The sequence below is a fragment of the Solanum pennellii genome, chromosome 10, assembly GCF_001406875.1.
Source record: "Solanum pennellii chromosome 10, SPENNV200".
Classification (NCBI taxonomy): Eukaryota; Viridiplantae; Streptophyta; class Magnoliopsida; order Solanales; family Solanaceae; genus Solanum; species Solanum pennellii.
In genome coordinates this window covers 1,147,868-1,165,159 of record NC_028646.1, presented here as the reverse complement: position 1 = coordinate 1,165,159, position 17,292 = coordinate 1,147,868, and the positions used below count along the sequence as shown (strand labels likewise).

The 17,292-nt window shown below is 32.0% G+C and overlaps 3 protein-coding genes across 3 annotated transcripts in view; 1 reads left to right on the top strand and 2 right to left on the bottom strand.

Annotated features, from left to right (window-relative positions):
• Window positions 1–4,756: 4,756 nt before the first annotated feature.
• Window positions 4,757–8,650, top strand: LOC107032351 (transcription factor ILR3-like). Its single transcript, XM_015233947.2, has 5 exons — window positions 4,757–5,051; window positions 7,043–7,105; window positions 7,692–7,769; window positions 7,852–8,014; window positions 8,158–8,650. The coding sequence occupies exons 1-5, from the start codon at window positions 4,921–4,923 to the stop codon at window positions 8,416–8,418; spliced, it is 696 nt and encodes a 231-aa protein (XP_015089433.1). The 5' UTR covers window positions 4,757–4,920; the 3' UTR covers window positions 8,419–8,650.
• Window positions 8,651–9,646: 996 nt separating this feature from the next.
• On the bottom strand, window positions 9,647–13,849 carry LOC107032310 (probable galacturonosyltransferase 12). The gene is made up of 6 exons (XM_015233899.2): window positions 13,608–13,849; window positions 12,503–12,558; window positions 12,155–12,310; window positions 10,963–11,553; window positions 10,556–10,858; window positions 9,647–10,206 (listed from the first exon to the last, which is right to left on the bottom strand). Exons 1-6 carry the CDS (start codon window positions 13,828–13,830, stop codon window positions 9,922–9,924), a joined length of 1,614 nt encoding a protein of 537 aa, XP_015089385.1. The 5' UTR covers window positions 13,831–13,849; the 3' UTR covers window positions 9,647–9,921.
• A 1,642-nt stretch (window positions 13,850–15,491) lies between these two features.
• LOC107002194 (trafficking protein particle complex subunit 3-like) overlaps window positions 15,492–17,292 on the bottom strand; it is a 4,577-nt gene continuing 2,776 nt past the window's right edge. The window contains exons 4-5 of the mRNA XM_015200113.2: window positions 16,379–16,561; window positions 15,492–15,787 (exon numbers count right to left, since the gene is read on the bottom strand). Coding sequence (XP_015055599.1) covers window positions 15,665–15,787; window positions 16,379–16,561 — 306 coding nt within the window. The 3' untranslated portion in view covers window positions 15,492–15,664. The remainder of the gene's footprint in view (window positions 15,788–16,378; window positions 16,562–17,292) is intronic.

The window sequence follows — 17,292 nt, the reverse complement described above, 5'->3', positions numbered from 1 at the left end:
AACATGCCAATATAGGTCCAAAAAAATTGTTTTAATTCTTTGCACTTACAAACTTTTTCTTTCAAGCCAATTATACACAAGGAAAATTCACAATAATATTATATATTCATGACTTTAAGTTTTTAAAACAAGAAGCACATGGCAACCTAACTTCAATTATTTAGCCTCAATGCACATTTTGTCATCAAGTTTGGACATGTCCCCTTGTTTTATTAGGTTATGAACCTTCCATGCAAATTGTGATATCTATCAAAAAGATAAACTATTCAGAATTAATTAACAAAGAGATTCACAATCACTCCCTCTACATTCTGAACGTTAAAATTTCTGTCTTACGTTATTTATAAATAAGAATGAATCGATTCAAATCAGCTAATGTGATAGGAAAAATAATAGTTCGTCTTATATTTAGTTGAAACCTTATGTTTCTTTCCTCGATATCATCTTTTTTGGTTTTATCAAGATTAATCTAAAAACATCTCAAACTACTTGTGAGAAGTCCAAATCTTGACAGATTAGACTGTAATTTTGTTATAGTATTTTTATTTACCAACGAATCTCAAGGAGAATATGTTGAATAAATTATAATCACAATATTAAATATGACATGTTCAATGAACTATCAACTTAATTAGGAAATGAATGAGTTATTAATTAATTAATCCTTGTTTAATTAAGTGGCTTACCTCTAACTTGGACCACTAGAATTAGAATATCTTAACTGTCATCACTATATTGTTGAGTTTGAAGTTTTAACCAACTCTCCCTCCATTTATTAATCAAGAAAAAGATTTACAAACATTTGTTAAATACCATTTGTAACCTATTAATATTATATTAAAATCTTATGTATATTTAATGCTTATATCAATTCAACAAATACATAATATATGTCTTAAAACAATGATGAAATCGGATTTTCATTATGTGAAGTCAAGATATATAAAAAAGTAAATTCAAAAAAAAGTTTAGGAGACTCAACATATAATATATACATAAAAAGAATATTATCTATCTACGTAACTTAATTTGATTAGGCTACTCCAAAATTACATTATTTTTTCATATTAAAATTATATTAAAATCTTATGTATATTTAATGCTTATATCAACTCAACAAATACATAATATATGTCTTAAAATAATGATGAAATCGGAATATTCATTATGTGAAGTCAAGATATATAAAAAATATATATTATCTATCTATATAACTTAATTTGATTAGGCTAACTCCAAAATTACATTTATTTTTCATATTAAAATTATATTAAAATCTTATGTATATTTAATGCTTATATTAATTCAACAAATACATAATATATGTCTTAAAATAATGATGAAATCGGAATATCATTATGTGAAGTCAAGATATATAAAAAATATATATTATCTATCTATATAACTTAATTTGATTAGGCTAACTCCAAAATTACATTATTTTTTATATTAAAATTATATTAAAATCTTATGTATATTTAATGCTTATATCAATTCAACAAATACATAATATATGTCTTAAAATAATGATGAAATCGGAATATCATTATGTGAAGTCAAGATATATAAAAAAGTAAACTCAAAAAAAGTTTAGGAGACTCAACATATAATATATACATAAAAATATATATATTATCTATCTATATAACTTAATTTGATTAGGCTAACTCCAAAATTACATTATTTTTGATATTAAAATTATATTAAAATCTTATGTATATTTAATGCTTATATTAATTCAACAAATACATAATATATGTCTTAAAATAATGATGAAATCGGAATATCATTATGTGAAGTCAAGATATATAAAAAAGTAAACTCAAAAAAAGTTTAGGAGACTCAACATATAATATATACATAAAAATATATATATTATCTATCTATATAACTTAATTTGATTAGGCTAACTCCAAAATTACATTATTTTTGATATTAAAATTATATTAAAATCTTATGTATATTTAATGCTTATATTAATTCAACAAATACATAATATATGTCTTAAAATAATGATGAAATCGGAATATCATTATGTGAAGTCAAGATATATAAAAAAGTAAACTCAAAAAAAGTTTAGGAGACTCAACATATAATATATACATAAAAATATATATATTATCTATCTATATAACTTAATTTGATTAGGCTAACTCCAAAATTACATTATTTTTGATATTAAAATTATATTAAAATCTTATGTATATTTAATGCTTATATTAATTCAACAAATACATAATATATGTCTTAAAATAATGATGAAATCGGAATATCATTATGTGAAGTCAAGATATATAAAAAAGTAAACTCAAAAAAAGTTTAGGAGACTCAACATATAATATATACATAAAAATATATATATTATCTATCTATATAACTTAATTTGATTAGGCTAACTCCAAAATTACATTATTTTTGATATTAAAATTATATTAAAATCTTATGTATATTTAATGCTTATATTAATTCAACAAATACATAATATATGTCTTAAAATAATGATGAAATCGGAATATCATTATGTGAAGTCAAGATATATAAAAAAGTAAACTCAAAAAAAGTTTAGGAGACTCAACATATAATATATACATAAAAATATATATATTATCTATCTATATAACTTAATTTGATTAGGCTAACTCCAAAATTACATTATTTTTGATATTAAAATTATATTAAAATCTTATGTATATTTAATGCTTATATTAATTCAACAAATACATAATATATGTCTTAAAATAATGATGAAATCGGAATATCATTATGTGAAGTCAAGATATATAAAAAAGTAAACTCAAAAAAAGTTTAGGAGACTCAACATATAATATATACATAAAAATATATATATTATCTATCTATATAACTTAATTTGATTAGGCTAACTCCAAAATTACATTATTTTTGATATTAAAATTATATTAAAATCTTATGTATATTTAATGCTTATATTAATTCAACAAATACATAATATATGTCTTAAAATAATGATGAAATCGGAATATCATTATGTGAAGTCAAGATATATAAAAAAGTAAACTCAAAAAAAGTTTAGGAGACTCAACATATAATATATACATAAAAATATATATATTATCTATCTATATAACTTAATTTGATTAGGCTAACTCCAAAATTACATTATTTTTGATATTAAAATTATATTAAAATCTTATGTATATTTAATGCTTATATTAATTCAACAAATACATAATATATGTCTTAAAATAATGATGAAATCGGAATATCATTATGTGAAGTCAAGATATATAAAAAAGTAAACTCAAAAAAAGTTTAGGAGACTCAACATATAATATATACATAAAAATATATATATTATCTATCTATATAACTTAATTTGATTAGGCTAACTCCAAAATTACATTATTTTTGATATTAAAATTATATTAAAATCTTATGTATATTTAATGCTTATATCAATTCAACAAATACATAATATATGTCTTAAAATAATGATGAAATCAGAATATTCATTATGTGAAGTCAAGATATATAAAAAAGTAAACTCAAAAAAAGTTTAGGAGACTCAACATATAATATATACATAAAAATATATATATTATCTATCTATATAACTTAATTTGATTAGGCTAACTCCAAAATTACATTATTTTTTATATTAAAATTATATTAAAATCTTATGTATATTTAATGCTTATATCAATTCAACAAATACATAATATATGTCTTAAAATAATGATGAAATCAGAATATTCATTATGTGAAGTCAAGATATATAAAAAAGTAAACTCAAAAAAAGTTTAGGAGACTCAACATATAATATATACATAAAAATATATATATTATCTATCTACATAACTTAATTCGATTAGGCTAACTCCAAAATTAAATTATTTTTCATATTGAAATTTTTAATAAATGTGTCCTCATAATTTGTTAGGTCAAAAACTTTATAAATTTGTCATTAAATTCGAAGACGAACTCTAAAATTACCTCATTCTCAGGTTGAATATTTTTATAAACGTGTAATCACAGTTTTTAAAAAAACTTTATAAATGTGTCACTTCAATATTTTAGGTTAAAAAAATTAATAAATGTGTCACTAAATTCAGTTAGGCTACTTCCGAAGTTACATTGTTTTTCATGTCAAAAAATTTATAAATTTTTCATCATAACTTTTTAGATCTGAGAACTTTATAAATATGCTCACTATTAGTTCTACTAACTTCAAAATTATATCAATTCATCAGGTCAGAAAAATTTTATAAACGTATCACTAAATTCAGTTAGAGTAACTCCAAACTTACATTAATTTTTTTGATTAGATTATATTATAAACGCGTCATCACAATTTTATTATAGATCAAAAAACTTTATAAACGTGTCACTAAATTCTGTTACGTTAACTCCAAAATTACGTTAATATTCTAGTCAAAAAACCTTATAAACGCGTCATCACAACTTTCTAGGTCAATAAACTTTATAAAAGTATCACTAAATCCGATTAAACTGACTTCACAAAATGATAATCAAAAACCTAAAAACTTTATTTTATAACTCAAACTCACTAAATTATTTATCATTTGATCTATATTAATATTTAAAAAAATAGAGTAATAAATATTAAAATTACTCTATAATAGAGGGAACACAATCTATTTATTTATTATTGTTTACAAATAAAAACATAAAAAAAGTGTCCAATTTGTAGCATATTAAAAAAATACCCCCTGAAGTTTGTGTAATTGTCAAATTCTCAATATATAGTTTCATAAACAAACAAGAATCAACAAATTGTCTCAAAATTCCAAATTCCAATCTCTAATCTTTGGTTATTGAAAACCCCTTTGTTTAAATTCTTTCCCTTTTCATTTTTCCATTTCCAACTTTTTTTTCCGGTCACCGGAAATATTTTCTTGAAATTCCGGCGGTTGATCGGAGATGGTTCTACCGGAAAACACCAACTGGTTGTATGACTATAATTATGAAGATATAGTCACCCCTGATGTTAATTTCTCAGTTTCTGGTTATTCTTGGTCTATGCAGGGGTTTAATGGTTCAACTAATGCTAGGTACCTATTTACTGTTTCAAATTTGACTTACTGATTCTGTGCTGTATTTGCTATATTGGGTGTTTTTACTTTTAGCTGATTGATGAGTTTTTTTTTTATTTGTTAACTAAGCAGAATGGATATACAAGATTCATGTAAAAAAGTTGGGTTTTTTTTGGCTGATTGATGAGTTTTGTTTCTTTAAATAAAGTTGGAATGTTGATAAAGGATTCATATAGCTGATTAGAATCAAAATTTGTGATCTTTTAGCTGATTAATGAGTCTTTGTTACTTCTCGATAGAGCGGAATATATATAGAGGATTCATATAGTTGACTTCAACTAAAAGTTGAGATCTTTTAGCTGATTGATGAGTTTTTTTTGTTTCCTAATCAAGCAGAACTGATAAAGAAGATTCGTACAACCGTTACTGAAAGTTGAGCTGATTGATGAGTCTTGTTTCTTTTGAATTAAGTTGGAATAGTGATAAAGGGTTCATATAGCTGATCTCAATCGAAATTTGTGATCTATTAGCTGATTAATGAGTCTTTGTTAATTTCCGATAAAGAGGAATAGATAATGGGTTCATATAGCTGATCTCAATCGAAATTTGTGATCTATTAGCTGATAAATGAGTCTTTGTTACTTTCTGATAAAGAGGAATAGATATAAGATTCATATAGTTGACTCTACCTTTTAGATTATTAATTAGTCTTTTTGCTTTTGAAGAAAGAAAAATGGTTATAGAAGATTCATTTAACTGTTACTAAAAGTTGGGGTTTTCTTTTGACCGATTGATGAGTCCTGTTTCTTTGATTTAAGCTGGAATGTCGATAAATGAATCACGTGCTGACCTCAACTAAAACTTAGGGGAATAGATAGAGGATTTGTGTAGTTGATTCTGACTAAAAGTAAGGATCTTTTAGCTGATTGATGAGTTTTATTGTTTCTGAATAGATAGAAAGGATTCATATAGTTGACTCCAACTAAAAGTTGGGATCTTTTAGCTGATTGTTGAGTTTTTTTGCTTCCCAGTAGATCAGAAGGGATACAGAAGATTCATAAAACCGTCACTAATAGCTGGGCTCTTTCAGCTGATCGACGAGTCTTGTTTCTTTGAATAAAAAAAAAGTTGGAATAGATACGGAGGATTCATATAGCTGACCAACTAAAAGTTGGGATCTTTTAATGATTTGTGAGTTCTGTTGCTTCTGCATAGAGCAGAATGGATACAGAAGAGTCCTACAAAGAGTTGGGTTATTTTAGATGATTAATGACTCTTGTTTCTTTAAAAATAATTGAAATGTCTATAAAAGTTTCATACAGCCAACACTGACTAAGAGTTAGGATATTAGCTGATTAATGACTCTTGTTACTTCTCAATATGCCGGAATAGGCTATAGAGGATTCATATTGTTGACTTCAACTAAAAGTTGGATCTTTTAGTGGATTGATGAGTTTTGCTGCTTCCTAATAGAGCAAAGGGATATAGAAGATTCTTATAACTGTTACTAAAAGTGGGGTTCTTGTTTCTTTGAATAAAGTTAAAATGTATAAAGGGTTCATCTAGCCAACCCCAACTAAAAGTTGGAATCTTTTAGCTCATAATGAGTTTATTGCTTTTGAATAAAGCAAAATGGATAGAGGATTCATACCAGTTGCTGAAAATTCGGCTCTTTTAGCTGATTGATGGTTTTGTTTCTTTGAATAAAGTTGGAATTTGATAGAGGATTCATATAACCAACCCCAACTACAAGTTATCTTTTAGCTGATTGAAGAGTTTTGTTGTTTCCGAATAAAGCAAAATGTTGTATACAGAAGATACATATAGATGTTACTGAAAGTCCAGCTCTTTTAGCTGATGATGAGTCTTGTTTGTTTGAATAAAGTTGGAATGTCAATAAAAGTTGGGATCTTTTAGCTGATTCAATCCCTTCTCTCCAGCATATACAATATATATTCAATGCCTTTTCGATTGTGCTCTGACCACTTTGCTTTCTATGCCTATTTTAGTGTTGATATTGATGGCTCACTTGGTGAATCAGACTGCCTGAAGGAAAGCGGTTGTAAGAAAAGGTAAAAACTTTTGCATTTAGGGACATTTTTTTGTGTATTTCCTAAGCATAGAGATCTGATGTTGCACTAACTCGTCACCAGTATCTAACAGGTTTGATTTGATTAGCTACTTGGCACTTGCCATTGTTAAATAAAAGTGACAAATTCTCCCCTCTCTATGTTTCATTTCCAGAGTATTACTCTATTATCTCAAAGGCTCAGGGTTGAGAAATTAACGATCTCATTATGCTTTTAATTAGGATAGCTTTAAAGATTTTGACTTGTCTGTCCTCTTGTTCTAACAGCCTATATGGAGGACTTATACTCCCTAAACGGCCTTCTGAAGATTTCATAGAGATATGGCTCCCTTCCCTCTATTTGAAAGTAGTTACTGTGCTGGAGCAATTCCACAAATTTAGTTTAGATTCAAATTCTTGTGATGTAATGATGATACACAAAGCCCCCTTATTTTATTCTTAGTTTCATAATTCTACTATTCGCCTTCGAGCTTTTTGTCTTTGTAGTATTGGTTTTGAAAGGAAATCCAGATGCCCTCTTAATGTACCTACATAACATTGTTTACTCATGTTACCGACAATTGTTACAGGACAAGAGCTGAATCATGCACCTCGTCAAGTTCCAAAGCTTGCAGGGAGAAATTAAGGAGAGAGAAACTGAATGAAAAGTAGGCTCACTATTCATTCCTTTTAGAACCATTTCACCCTTTATTTCGTTTTATATATTGCTAAATTAACGTATGGTCTCAGGTTCATGGATTTGGCGGTGCTTCTTGAGCCCAGCAGGCCTCCAAAAACAGACAAGAGTGCCATTCTTGTTGATGCTGTTCGCGTGGTGACACAGTTACGTGGTGAGGCTCAAAAATTGAAAGACTCCAATTTGGATCTACAAGAAAAGATAAAGGAGTTGAAGGCAAGTATTTGTTACTTTCTTTCCATATGCTACTAGATTGTTGACAAGTTTTATCAATTTGGAAAAACAATCCGATGACAAGAAAAGCTAAAACATCCCTTTACCATGATTCTCCTGACTTCAAGTATGTTTGACTTGTGTAGGTTGAGAAAAATGAGCTTCGAGATGAAAAGCAGAGGCTGAAGTCCGAGAAAGAGAAGCTAGAGCAACAACTAAAGACTATGAGTGCACAACCTAGCTTCTTGCCTCCTGCCATGCCTGGTGCTTTTGCTTCTCCAGTTCAAGCTGCAGGAACCAAGCTGGTGCCAATCATAAGTTACCCTGGAATTGCCATGTGGCAATTCATGCCTCCTGCTGCAATAGATACCTCGCAGGATCACGTGCTCCGCCCTCCAGTTGCTTAAGTTTGCTGCTAAAACCTATGATAATTGACTTAACTCCGACATGTTGTTCTAGTTAAACGCTCTTTAGCTGTGTTAGTTTATTCGTCGAGTCCTTTTGGTGTATTTGGTGGATAATAGTAGTTCTCTTGTAATCTTTGCACTTTTAATGTGTTAAATGCTGGTTTTATCAACTGTAAATTTTAGCAGGTTCAACCTGGCATTTACATATTCATTCTTTTCTCTCCTGATTAAATTCTTATTTCTTCCTTTTATTTGGCGTGACTTCAGTTTGTGTTTGTGTTTTTTTTTGGGTGGGGGGTGGGGTAACTAAGCTGCGATGAGCCGGTGACAGTGTTGTCAAAATTTTTCCATCTCAAAAGAGTTGGAAGAAGTGAGCAGCTTTGATTAGCTGTGTGGTGTTATGATTTTGAGGAACAATGAGAAGGTGTGATCTCTAGTGGTTAAATGGAATGTATTAGAGACTGAAAGTATAGCGCTATTAGCGCCTGGTATTCGAATATTGGCTCAAGGCATTTTTTTCTACCCCTTTTTACCTAGCAAAAACAGGGATACTTTGTGTTCTTGAATCAATAACCATCGAAAGACTAAGCTAGTCTCCTGTCTCTCCGGATATATAGGTAATGTTTTGAGTGTTTGACATTTTCCAATCACAAAGATCACTGAGTTCTTGAAAGTTTTAAAAGGTTGAAATGTCTTGTATCACTGCATTAGCCTTGAGTTTGCTAATTGCAGAATCCACAGGATTATTGGAGGATTTGGTGTCAAATGTAACAGGAAAAAGGTGCAAGCCAACAATTCATTTGAATGTACTTACATTTGCTTTTATCTATATCATGTAATTACTGAGAACTCTCTGAGAAGTTTTTTGTTTGCGTAGCTCCCAGGGATTTGGTACGTGTTATATGTGGATTAAGCGCACATCATGGTCATTCATGGAAGGGCGGATGAAGTTCATTTACTGCCCTCGTTCTTTCCTTACGTCTGTTTGGTAATTTCATTCTCTTTTAGTACCTTCTGTTCCTTACATACTCTGAATGATTATACTCAAAGACACAATTAGCATGAAATGGAAGATTGAGACTCCCTCCATTCCATTTATGTGGCTTTATTTCTTAATTAGTCTGTCATTTAAAAGAATAACATCTTTCTAAATTTTTTAAAACAATTTTACGTCAATCTTTTTATCCTTAATGGCATGCTTCTAGATACACAAACTACGCCACCTAAATTGAATTGGAAGAGTATCCTTTTTTATTATCTTTGCAAGTATTATTTTGGTGAAAAAATCCACCATGTACATTGTATAATATCTAACTACAGTATAAAATACATTCCGGGAACCAGAAATTATAGTAGCTTTGAGGTGTTCAAGAATGTCAGGCCGGGGAGCTGTTGCCAATCTCGCGTTAGGGAGTGGAGAAGACCTTCTATGCATGGGTCACCTCTCTCAAAATTTTGTTTCTTGATTACAAGCAACATGGTTAACAAATCCCTTGTCTTATTTCAAGTTGCTCTGATATGACAGGTTCTGATAAATTTATCGGAGAAGTTAACGTACTTTGTCCACAGGGATCGAAGTTGAGGGAACGCTATATCTAACCAAGGTTTTGCTCGACCGTTGAAGTGGATCACACCAGCACTCTTAGCATCCGGGATGCTCGTGTTATCTTGGTACCCGAGTCCTAGCATGTGCCAAAAGGGATCGATAGCATGGACATGACCATGAAATGCAATTAGTCCCGGAGGTAATGTTCCTAGCTGCCACAAACTTAGATCTGACTTCAAGTTCTGCACAAGAAGAGGAAGATATATCATCATCGAGTTTTTCAGTAAGTACTTTCGAGTATTTGCAAAAGATTTACTTCCCCTTTCTATATTTAGAGATGATTAACTTTAAGCATCCCATTTTAACCTCAAGCGAGATGATCTGTAGTTACGCAAATATCTCTGACTTGTTTTAAATCATAAATTTCAACAGTCTTTTATATTTCTTAACTCCGTGACCAGTCAAAGTTCATCACGTAAATTGGGACAGAGGGAGTACTAGTTAAAACAAAATGCTTGAATGTTGCATATTATGTTCAAAATGCATTTCATTAAATTAACAGTTGATGTCACTTGTAGAGTTGTAGTTAACCTGTTCGAGCCAGTAGTGGTATGCCTCACTTATATTTGTTTCTCTCCATGCTTCTAGATCAAAAATGTTCATGCCATAGGCCCATGCACATTCATTAGGATCAAAGTTGTTCGATATGAGAGGATGAGAAAAATTCAAATAGCTTTTAAAGCGCTTCGCCATCACAAACTTGTCCTCTCCCCTGCATGTCTCTACCGCTCCATTCACCTTCCCATTCATGTCAATGTCCCATAGAGATGAAAGATCGGTTTGAATGACGATGTCATCGTCCAGGAAGACTACCTTATCAAGACTGGGAAACAACTGCAAAGACATTTCTACTTCTCAGCATTAAAATTTAAAGTTTTTCGTAGAAGGACAGATGGACGTTACATGCAACTTAAGTGAGATTCTAAAACTTCCGTTACCTCTGGCAAGTATATCCTTATGTGGTTCATCAGAGAATTGTATTTGGGACTGAGTGCTTGCAGTTTTGCTGCAATGATATGAGGCTTTTCGGTTGTGTTCGCTACAATTGCTGATGACCCTCCCCTGAATTGTGATCTTGCTTTTTGGTCTTTCTCCATTGCTTCCAGAACTGGGACCTTTCCCTTTGTTAACCAATCGAAATGGTGCAACGCTTTAACCTCGATGATTGCAGGTGTCAAAGAATGTAACGAAAACCAAGCTTGCATCGGTGAGAAGGTTTTGCTATCCGTGATAATGTGAAGGACAACTTTCTCAGGGTGGAAAGAGTTCTGGACAAGCGATGATGCAACAACAGAAGCAGCAAGAATATTGTCAGAGGCTAGGACAAAATGGAAGTATGAATTATCAACAAGGGCGGGAACAAGTTCCGGTGATGGTAACTGGAGACGGGCATTGGCGTTGATGGAGTGCTCATGTGCTAGCTTGAGATCAAGGCAGTGCAACTGTTTCGGGATGCCACTAGATGCTACATGCCGATAAAGGTATTCTTGAATCTTGGCAGTTCTTGTTCTTTGTTCAAGGAGAGTTACCTGCAAGAAATAGACATTAATTGTTGAAAACGTAATTTGGTAAATAAGAACGTGCTCTCTCTAATAGTGTAAGCCTTCCGATGAGATGGTCATACAATTCAACACAATTCAAGCCTTGAGTGGTTAATATGATTACATTGTAAGTATCTCACGACTTTTGCTTCATAATCAACTGGTCTGCCTTCTAGTTAATTGTATAGCCGCCAGGAAAGTTTTAACAAAAAAGGGCAGCCTGGTAGACTGAGCTCCCGCTATGCACTGGGTCTAGGAAGGTCAGGAAGGCATTGGGTCTACTATAAGCAATGTTACTCGGACTTCCTAAAAATGTTGTATCACTCATGTCGGATTCCCAAGTATGTATTACTTTTCAAGGATCCGACACACACCCATTGACAATTTTGAAGAGTCCGAGCAACATAGACTATAAGAGTCTTATGTTACATTTCCACGACTTGAACCAGTGAACTCCTGACAGTAGTCAAGAAATTAACCAGGGAAAGTTCTTTGTCCACATTTAATTTGTTGTCTACAACAAAATATGGTACCTTAAGTTAACTTTATCGCTATACATGATGGAGAAGGCATGATAAGTACGTAATACCATAGTTTTAAGCTTGACAGCAAAGGTTTCTGCATCTGGCCTTGTGTCCTTCATTTCTTCCATAAACTCTTCCAACGATTGAGGAGTTTCCGGCCCTTCTTCGATTTCAATCTGGTTTGTAGGTTCCTCCAATACTTGATATATCACTTCAGGTACCTAACAGAATATGGGAGAATAGATATTTTGAGCTAGTGATTTTAAGTAGAAGAAAATGGCTCTACAAAGATCTCCTGTCTTTCATATACTGTTTGCCCATAAAACTTATCTCCTCGTAGATGAGCACGGCTCAAAGGGGATTTCAAAAATAATATGCGCAAAAGGATGAAAATAGAAGGCATAGAAGCATACTGTTGATTCGAGCTGTGACCCCAAAATCCTTGGTCCAATTTTTCTCCCCAAGCACCCTGCCTTAGAATGAAATTTAGAGTTTCTTCAATGGCAAACAGTGAAAATGGCTCTCACATCAAGTGAAAAAAAGAAAGAAAAGAAAACTGGAAAAGAAATGGTGGTATAAGTGTTATATTGATACTCTTTTTTCTGCATATATTGAAGACATAATACATAGATAGACACCTTAACTTGGTCTCAACTGACAACTATACCCCTCGACTTTGAAAATGAAAATCTAAACGCCTTAACTTGGTTTAAGTTGGCCTCATAAACACCCCAACTTTGAGAACGCACATCTAGAATGCACCCCCCCCCCTCCCCCCCAAAGTCTAGATATGTTTGCGAAGTTAAGTTCTTCATGAGATGCACTTGTGTCAAGCTGTAGTATGTAGACAGTCACAATGAAAGTTGGTGTGTTCAGTTGCCAGTGGAGGCCAAGTTATAGTGTCTATCTATGTATTATGCCGAAACAGAACAATTATTATTCACTTCTATAAGCTTGCTGTATTAGTATGTTCAATCAATGAATCTATAGATGTTTTGATTCATCTACATGTTGCAAGAGTTCTCTGGTAAACGTACGAACACAAAGATGATCAGCATAATTTAGTTAGTTTAAGTTACAACTACTTGAGCAGGCAGACCGGTGCACTGAGTACCCAGTGTTCATGCAGGGTTCCGGGAAGAGCCGCATATTAAGGTGTGATGTAGGCAGACTACCTATAGGCCATACATAAACAACTTTACCGTTTTCACAACGCTCCCCTTCAACACTTGAACAATAGTGTTCTTGAATATTAAAACTCAAAACCTTTTTTGTGTATTGTGAAGATTCTTTAGTTTCCTGATGTATCTACAGACTGCTATAATATCATGCTGAAATATTTACATACCATTCTATTATTAATGTTTCTAATATCTGCAATAAATCAAGTACTATATTATAAAGATCACATATTACCACAATCATTTTTTTTCCTAATACAATTTCTTATACATGCCTCTTGATAATGGCGAATTCCACTTCTGTTTCAGAGAGAGAGAGAGGGAGAGAGAAACGTACCTAGCGTGGAACATTTTCGTTCTCCATCTATGGTGTCTTCAGCCGTTAACACAAAGACAAACCTGAGAAGAAACGTAAAAAGCAGAAGCGAATAGAAGACCATGAGGTACGATATTCTCCTCGAACCAACTTTTACTTTGACAAACTCCTTGAATCCTTTAGCTGGGAGGACAGTAACATGCCTCAAACTCGGCGATATAAGGAGTTGCATTGTATGTTTCATTCAAATTAACAGAGAAAAAAGAACACAAAATGTTGGTACTATTTGTGTTCTTGTTCTAGTTTTTCATTTGGTAATCAATAACTCTATACTATAATAAGTTGATTGACTATGCAAAGGTTGTTGATGTTCAAAGTTGCTGTCATTCACCTAACCTTGCTTAGCATGAAGGTTAAACATGCATTTTTTTTAAGTTTTAACATGTTTGCATCAATTTTTGACTGAGAAAGAAGACTCATGGATTGTAGTTGTTGGTTCATTTCAGAGTTTAACTACTATACATTGTCAGCGTATAATAAATAATTGTCTCGTAACTAATCCAATGTTCTTTTTTTGGTGATTTTAAATAATACTTGTATTATGTTACGTAGGAATTTATGTATGTGTGGATGGTTTTATGCACAATAGAATGTGTGAATGAGGACACCGTTTATGTATGTGTGAATGGTATTATGCACAATATATTGTCAGTGTATATAAGTGAAATCTTCTTTAAGAAAAAAGATATAAGACTAGTAAAGGTGGCAGCTGATTAGTGGATTTAATTTGCTTTGATTATCGTATTATTCGTTGTTGCCATTGCTTTTTCTCTATTATTTCGATATGACTTCTTCACTACTGTATTTCCTATTTAAAACTTACTTAAACTTGTTTAACCAGAGTCGAGGATCTATCAGAAACAACTTTTTTACCCTCTTTACGTTCATAAGATATGTGTACATACCACTCTTCCTAGACCGCGTTTGTGTAACTGCATCGTATATGTTGTTGGTTTTGATTTTTGAAGGTGGGACTGAAGAAAGTTTTTTTTTTTTCAAGTGTTTAAATTAGATTGGAGAAAAAAGTTTGGTGTTGTTTCACTTTGCCTTCATGTGAAGTTATGAAATATTTTAAGATTTGAATACATGAGGGAATTTTGGGCTTTTTTCTATGATTTGTACAGAGTTTCTAAATGGACAATGACCTACTGGCTACTGTTTCTTTACTTACTTTCTTGGACTGTCTTTATCTGCAAATTATGGTGTGGTTGAGTCTAATAAACTATTTTAATTTAGATTTATATATATTGACAGTATAAAGATTTTTTTTTGAACGAAATATTCATAATTATACGCCATACGAAATATCCAACAGATATGTACATTGTGTACTTTTTGTACATTTCACTTATTATATGTGATTTAATAGTTGAGATGTACACAAGTCGCAAGTCGTGAATTTTACGTTACCGCAAATAAATTCTCTTAAAATTTCATGTAACTATAGATATATGTGAAGTTTTATCTGCTAAATGCAATCACTGATATATTACAAAGATTAACACTAGGACAAATCGAAAACCATTGAAATTTCAAACTATGTCAAAGGATGTAACGCAACAGATTAAATTTCTTCTCCCTTAATCAAAGATCTCAATTTCGAACATCGGAAGTACAGAAAAAAATACAATTCTTCTAACTATACCAAAAATATACCGAGTGGTTTCAGTTTGGGTTGTGCACATCTCAATAAATTTCACAGGATATCGATCGATTCCCACCCATCAACAACAGGTTTCAAGTAACTTTGTACATCAAGACTAGAACGGATACGAACAATGAAAGTCGAACCAACAAAAACAAAAGCAGAAAAAAAAAGAAGAAACTTAGAACACATGCAAGAGATGCAAAATAAATTCAAGGTAGCTGCTAATCATTAACATTGTAAGTAAACACTAAAAATAAATGTTTTATCACAACGGAGGAGAGTAAAGGGAGCTTAATATTTCCAGATTACACAACACGATGCTTTAAAATCGAACGAGAAGCAGCAATACAAAATTCATAAGTTTCAGCTGTTACTCATCGTCTTTGTAAGGATATTCCTCAGGAACTTGCTTCAGAAGTTTCAACTGCAGCTCGAATGCATCATCGCCTCTAAGCATGTCACGGATCCATGTGACTTCAGTCTTCATCGACACCTGAACACAAGGTAAACAGAGATAAATTTTGATGCTCAAATAATAGGTAAAGTAATCGCAACACTCTCAATTCACCCTTACTGAAGAAGATTATACAGTATTCAGTATAGTATATTGCTTCTCATATCCTGCGGCAACTCGCCTACTAAACCCTAACGATTACTAATGGACCAAGGGGAGACAATTCAGATAGATTATAAAGATCCCTACCTAACATTTCTCTAGTTAGGGAGACTGCAAGATTGGAAAATGAACTTATCTGACTTAAGTATGACATGAAATAGACAAGGAATGCAAAGCACTGCTAGATTGACACTTTGAAAGCAATGTAACATAGTTCATAATGTTTTTATTTAGGAAAAACACCCTTTTAATTGCACAATTTTCGCAATTTCAGTAGGGAAGACAAGTCACATTAGTAACTCCTATTAAAGCTTGACAGTAAATGAGGACGTCGTGTGTTGATATCTATAAGAGGTGTCTTCTTCTCAGAGAAAGAGAGGGAGAGGTGATCAAAGCATGTATGTTGTGTGAGGCCAACGTAAAGTAAAAATTGTTAATTAGCAGATGCTATAGAAGGGAGAAGCTCACCATCTCTAATGCCCCTCTGATTACTCCACTTAAGATGTTACAATAATATAGACCTTGACATGTATCAGGGAGCTCAACAAAGTCTACCAAGGGGTTGTCCTCCAGAATTAAACTGCATGTTGTTCCCTCAACATTCCAATTTCCCACAGTTGCTGTGACACCTAGGAACATTTTGAGGCCAACCTGTTCATATGAGCAGCAAAAAATCATGTTTCCTAAAACAAAAAGTTCAGCATAATTTTTGAAAGGGTGATCAACTACGTCTAAGTGTATGTTATTAATAAAATGAACTTGAGAATATGAAGGGTAGTAAGAAGTGGAGATGCTCAGCTCAAATATGACACACAAACAACAATATATTCTGCTCACTGCCAATGAATTTACTGGCAGAGAAACAACAATATAAACTGATCAACCCATAAAACCAACTAGGAGATTCGTTCCCAACTTTTTTTGCTCAACATCTGAAAGACATAAATGAAGGGAACATGAGCTAGAGAAAAAAGCATTTAATACATCCTTCTGCATACTTTTTGTGTATGTGTGTTTGTAGGCATGGACACCATCAATCTTCCATTAAAGAGCAAAGTGTGAAAGGATCATTGGTGGTTGTATTCACAGTAAGACATTTAGAATTTGAATTAAGGTCCATAAAACTTATCCAGCCTTGTAGCGTTCACTATATTTAAATTTGAGGATTTTCTAGGAATAAATATCCAAGAATCATCAGTATCATATCCTAGGGGTGACAACAATCCCTCTAAAAAAGGGGGCAAAGAATGACCAGCCACACTCTCATTCTCTATTTTCCCTCTCTCCGTATTTTTTCTCTTCTGCTTGCTTAGAAACCCAGGGCAAATCCATGACCATACACACTCCAGGAAATTCCCGTAGCTCTTCACCCCCCCCCCCCC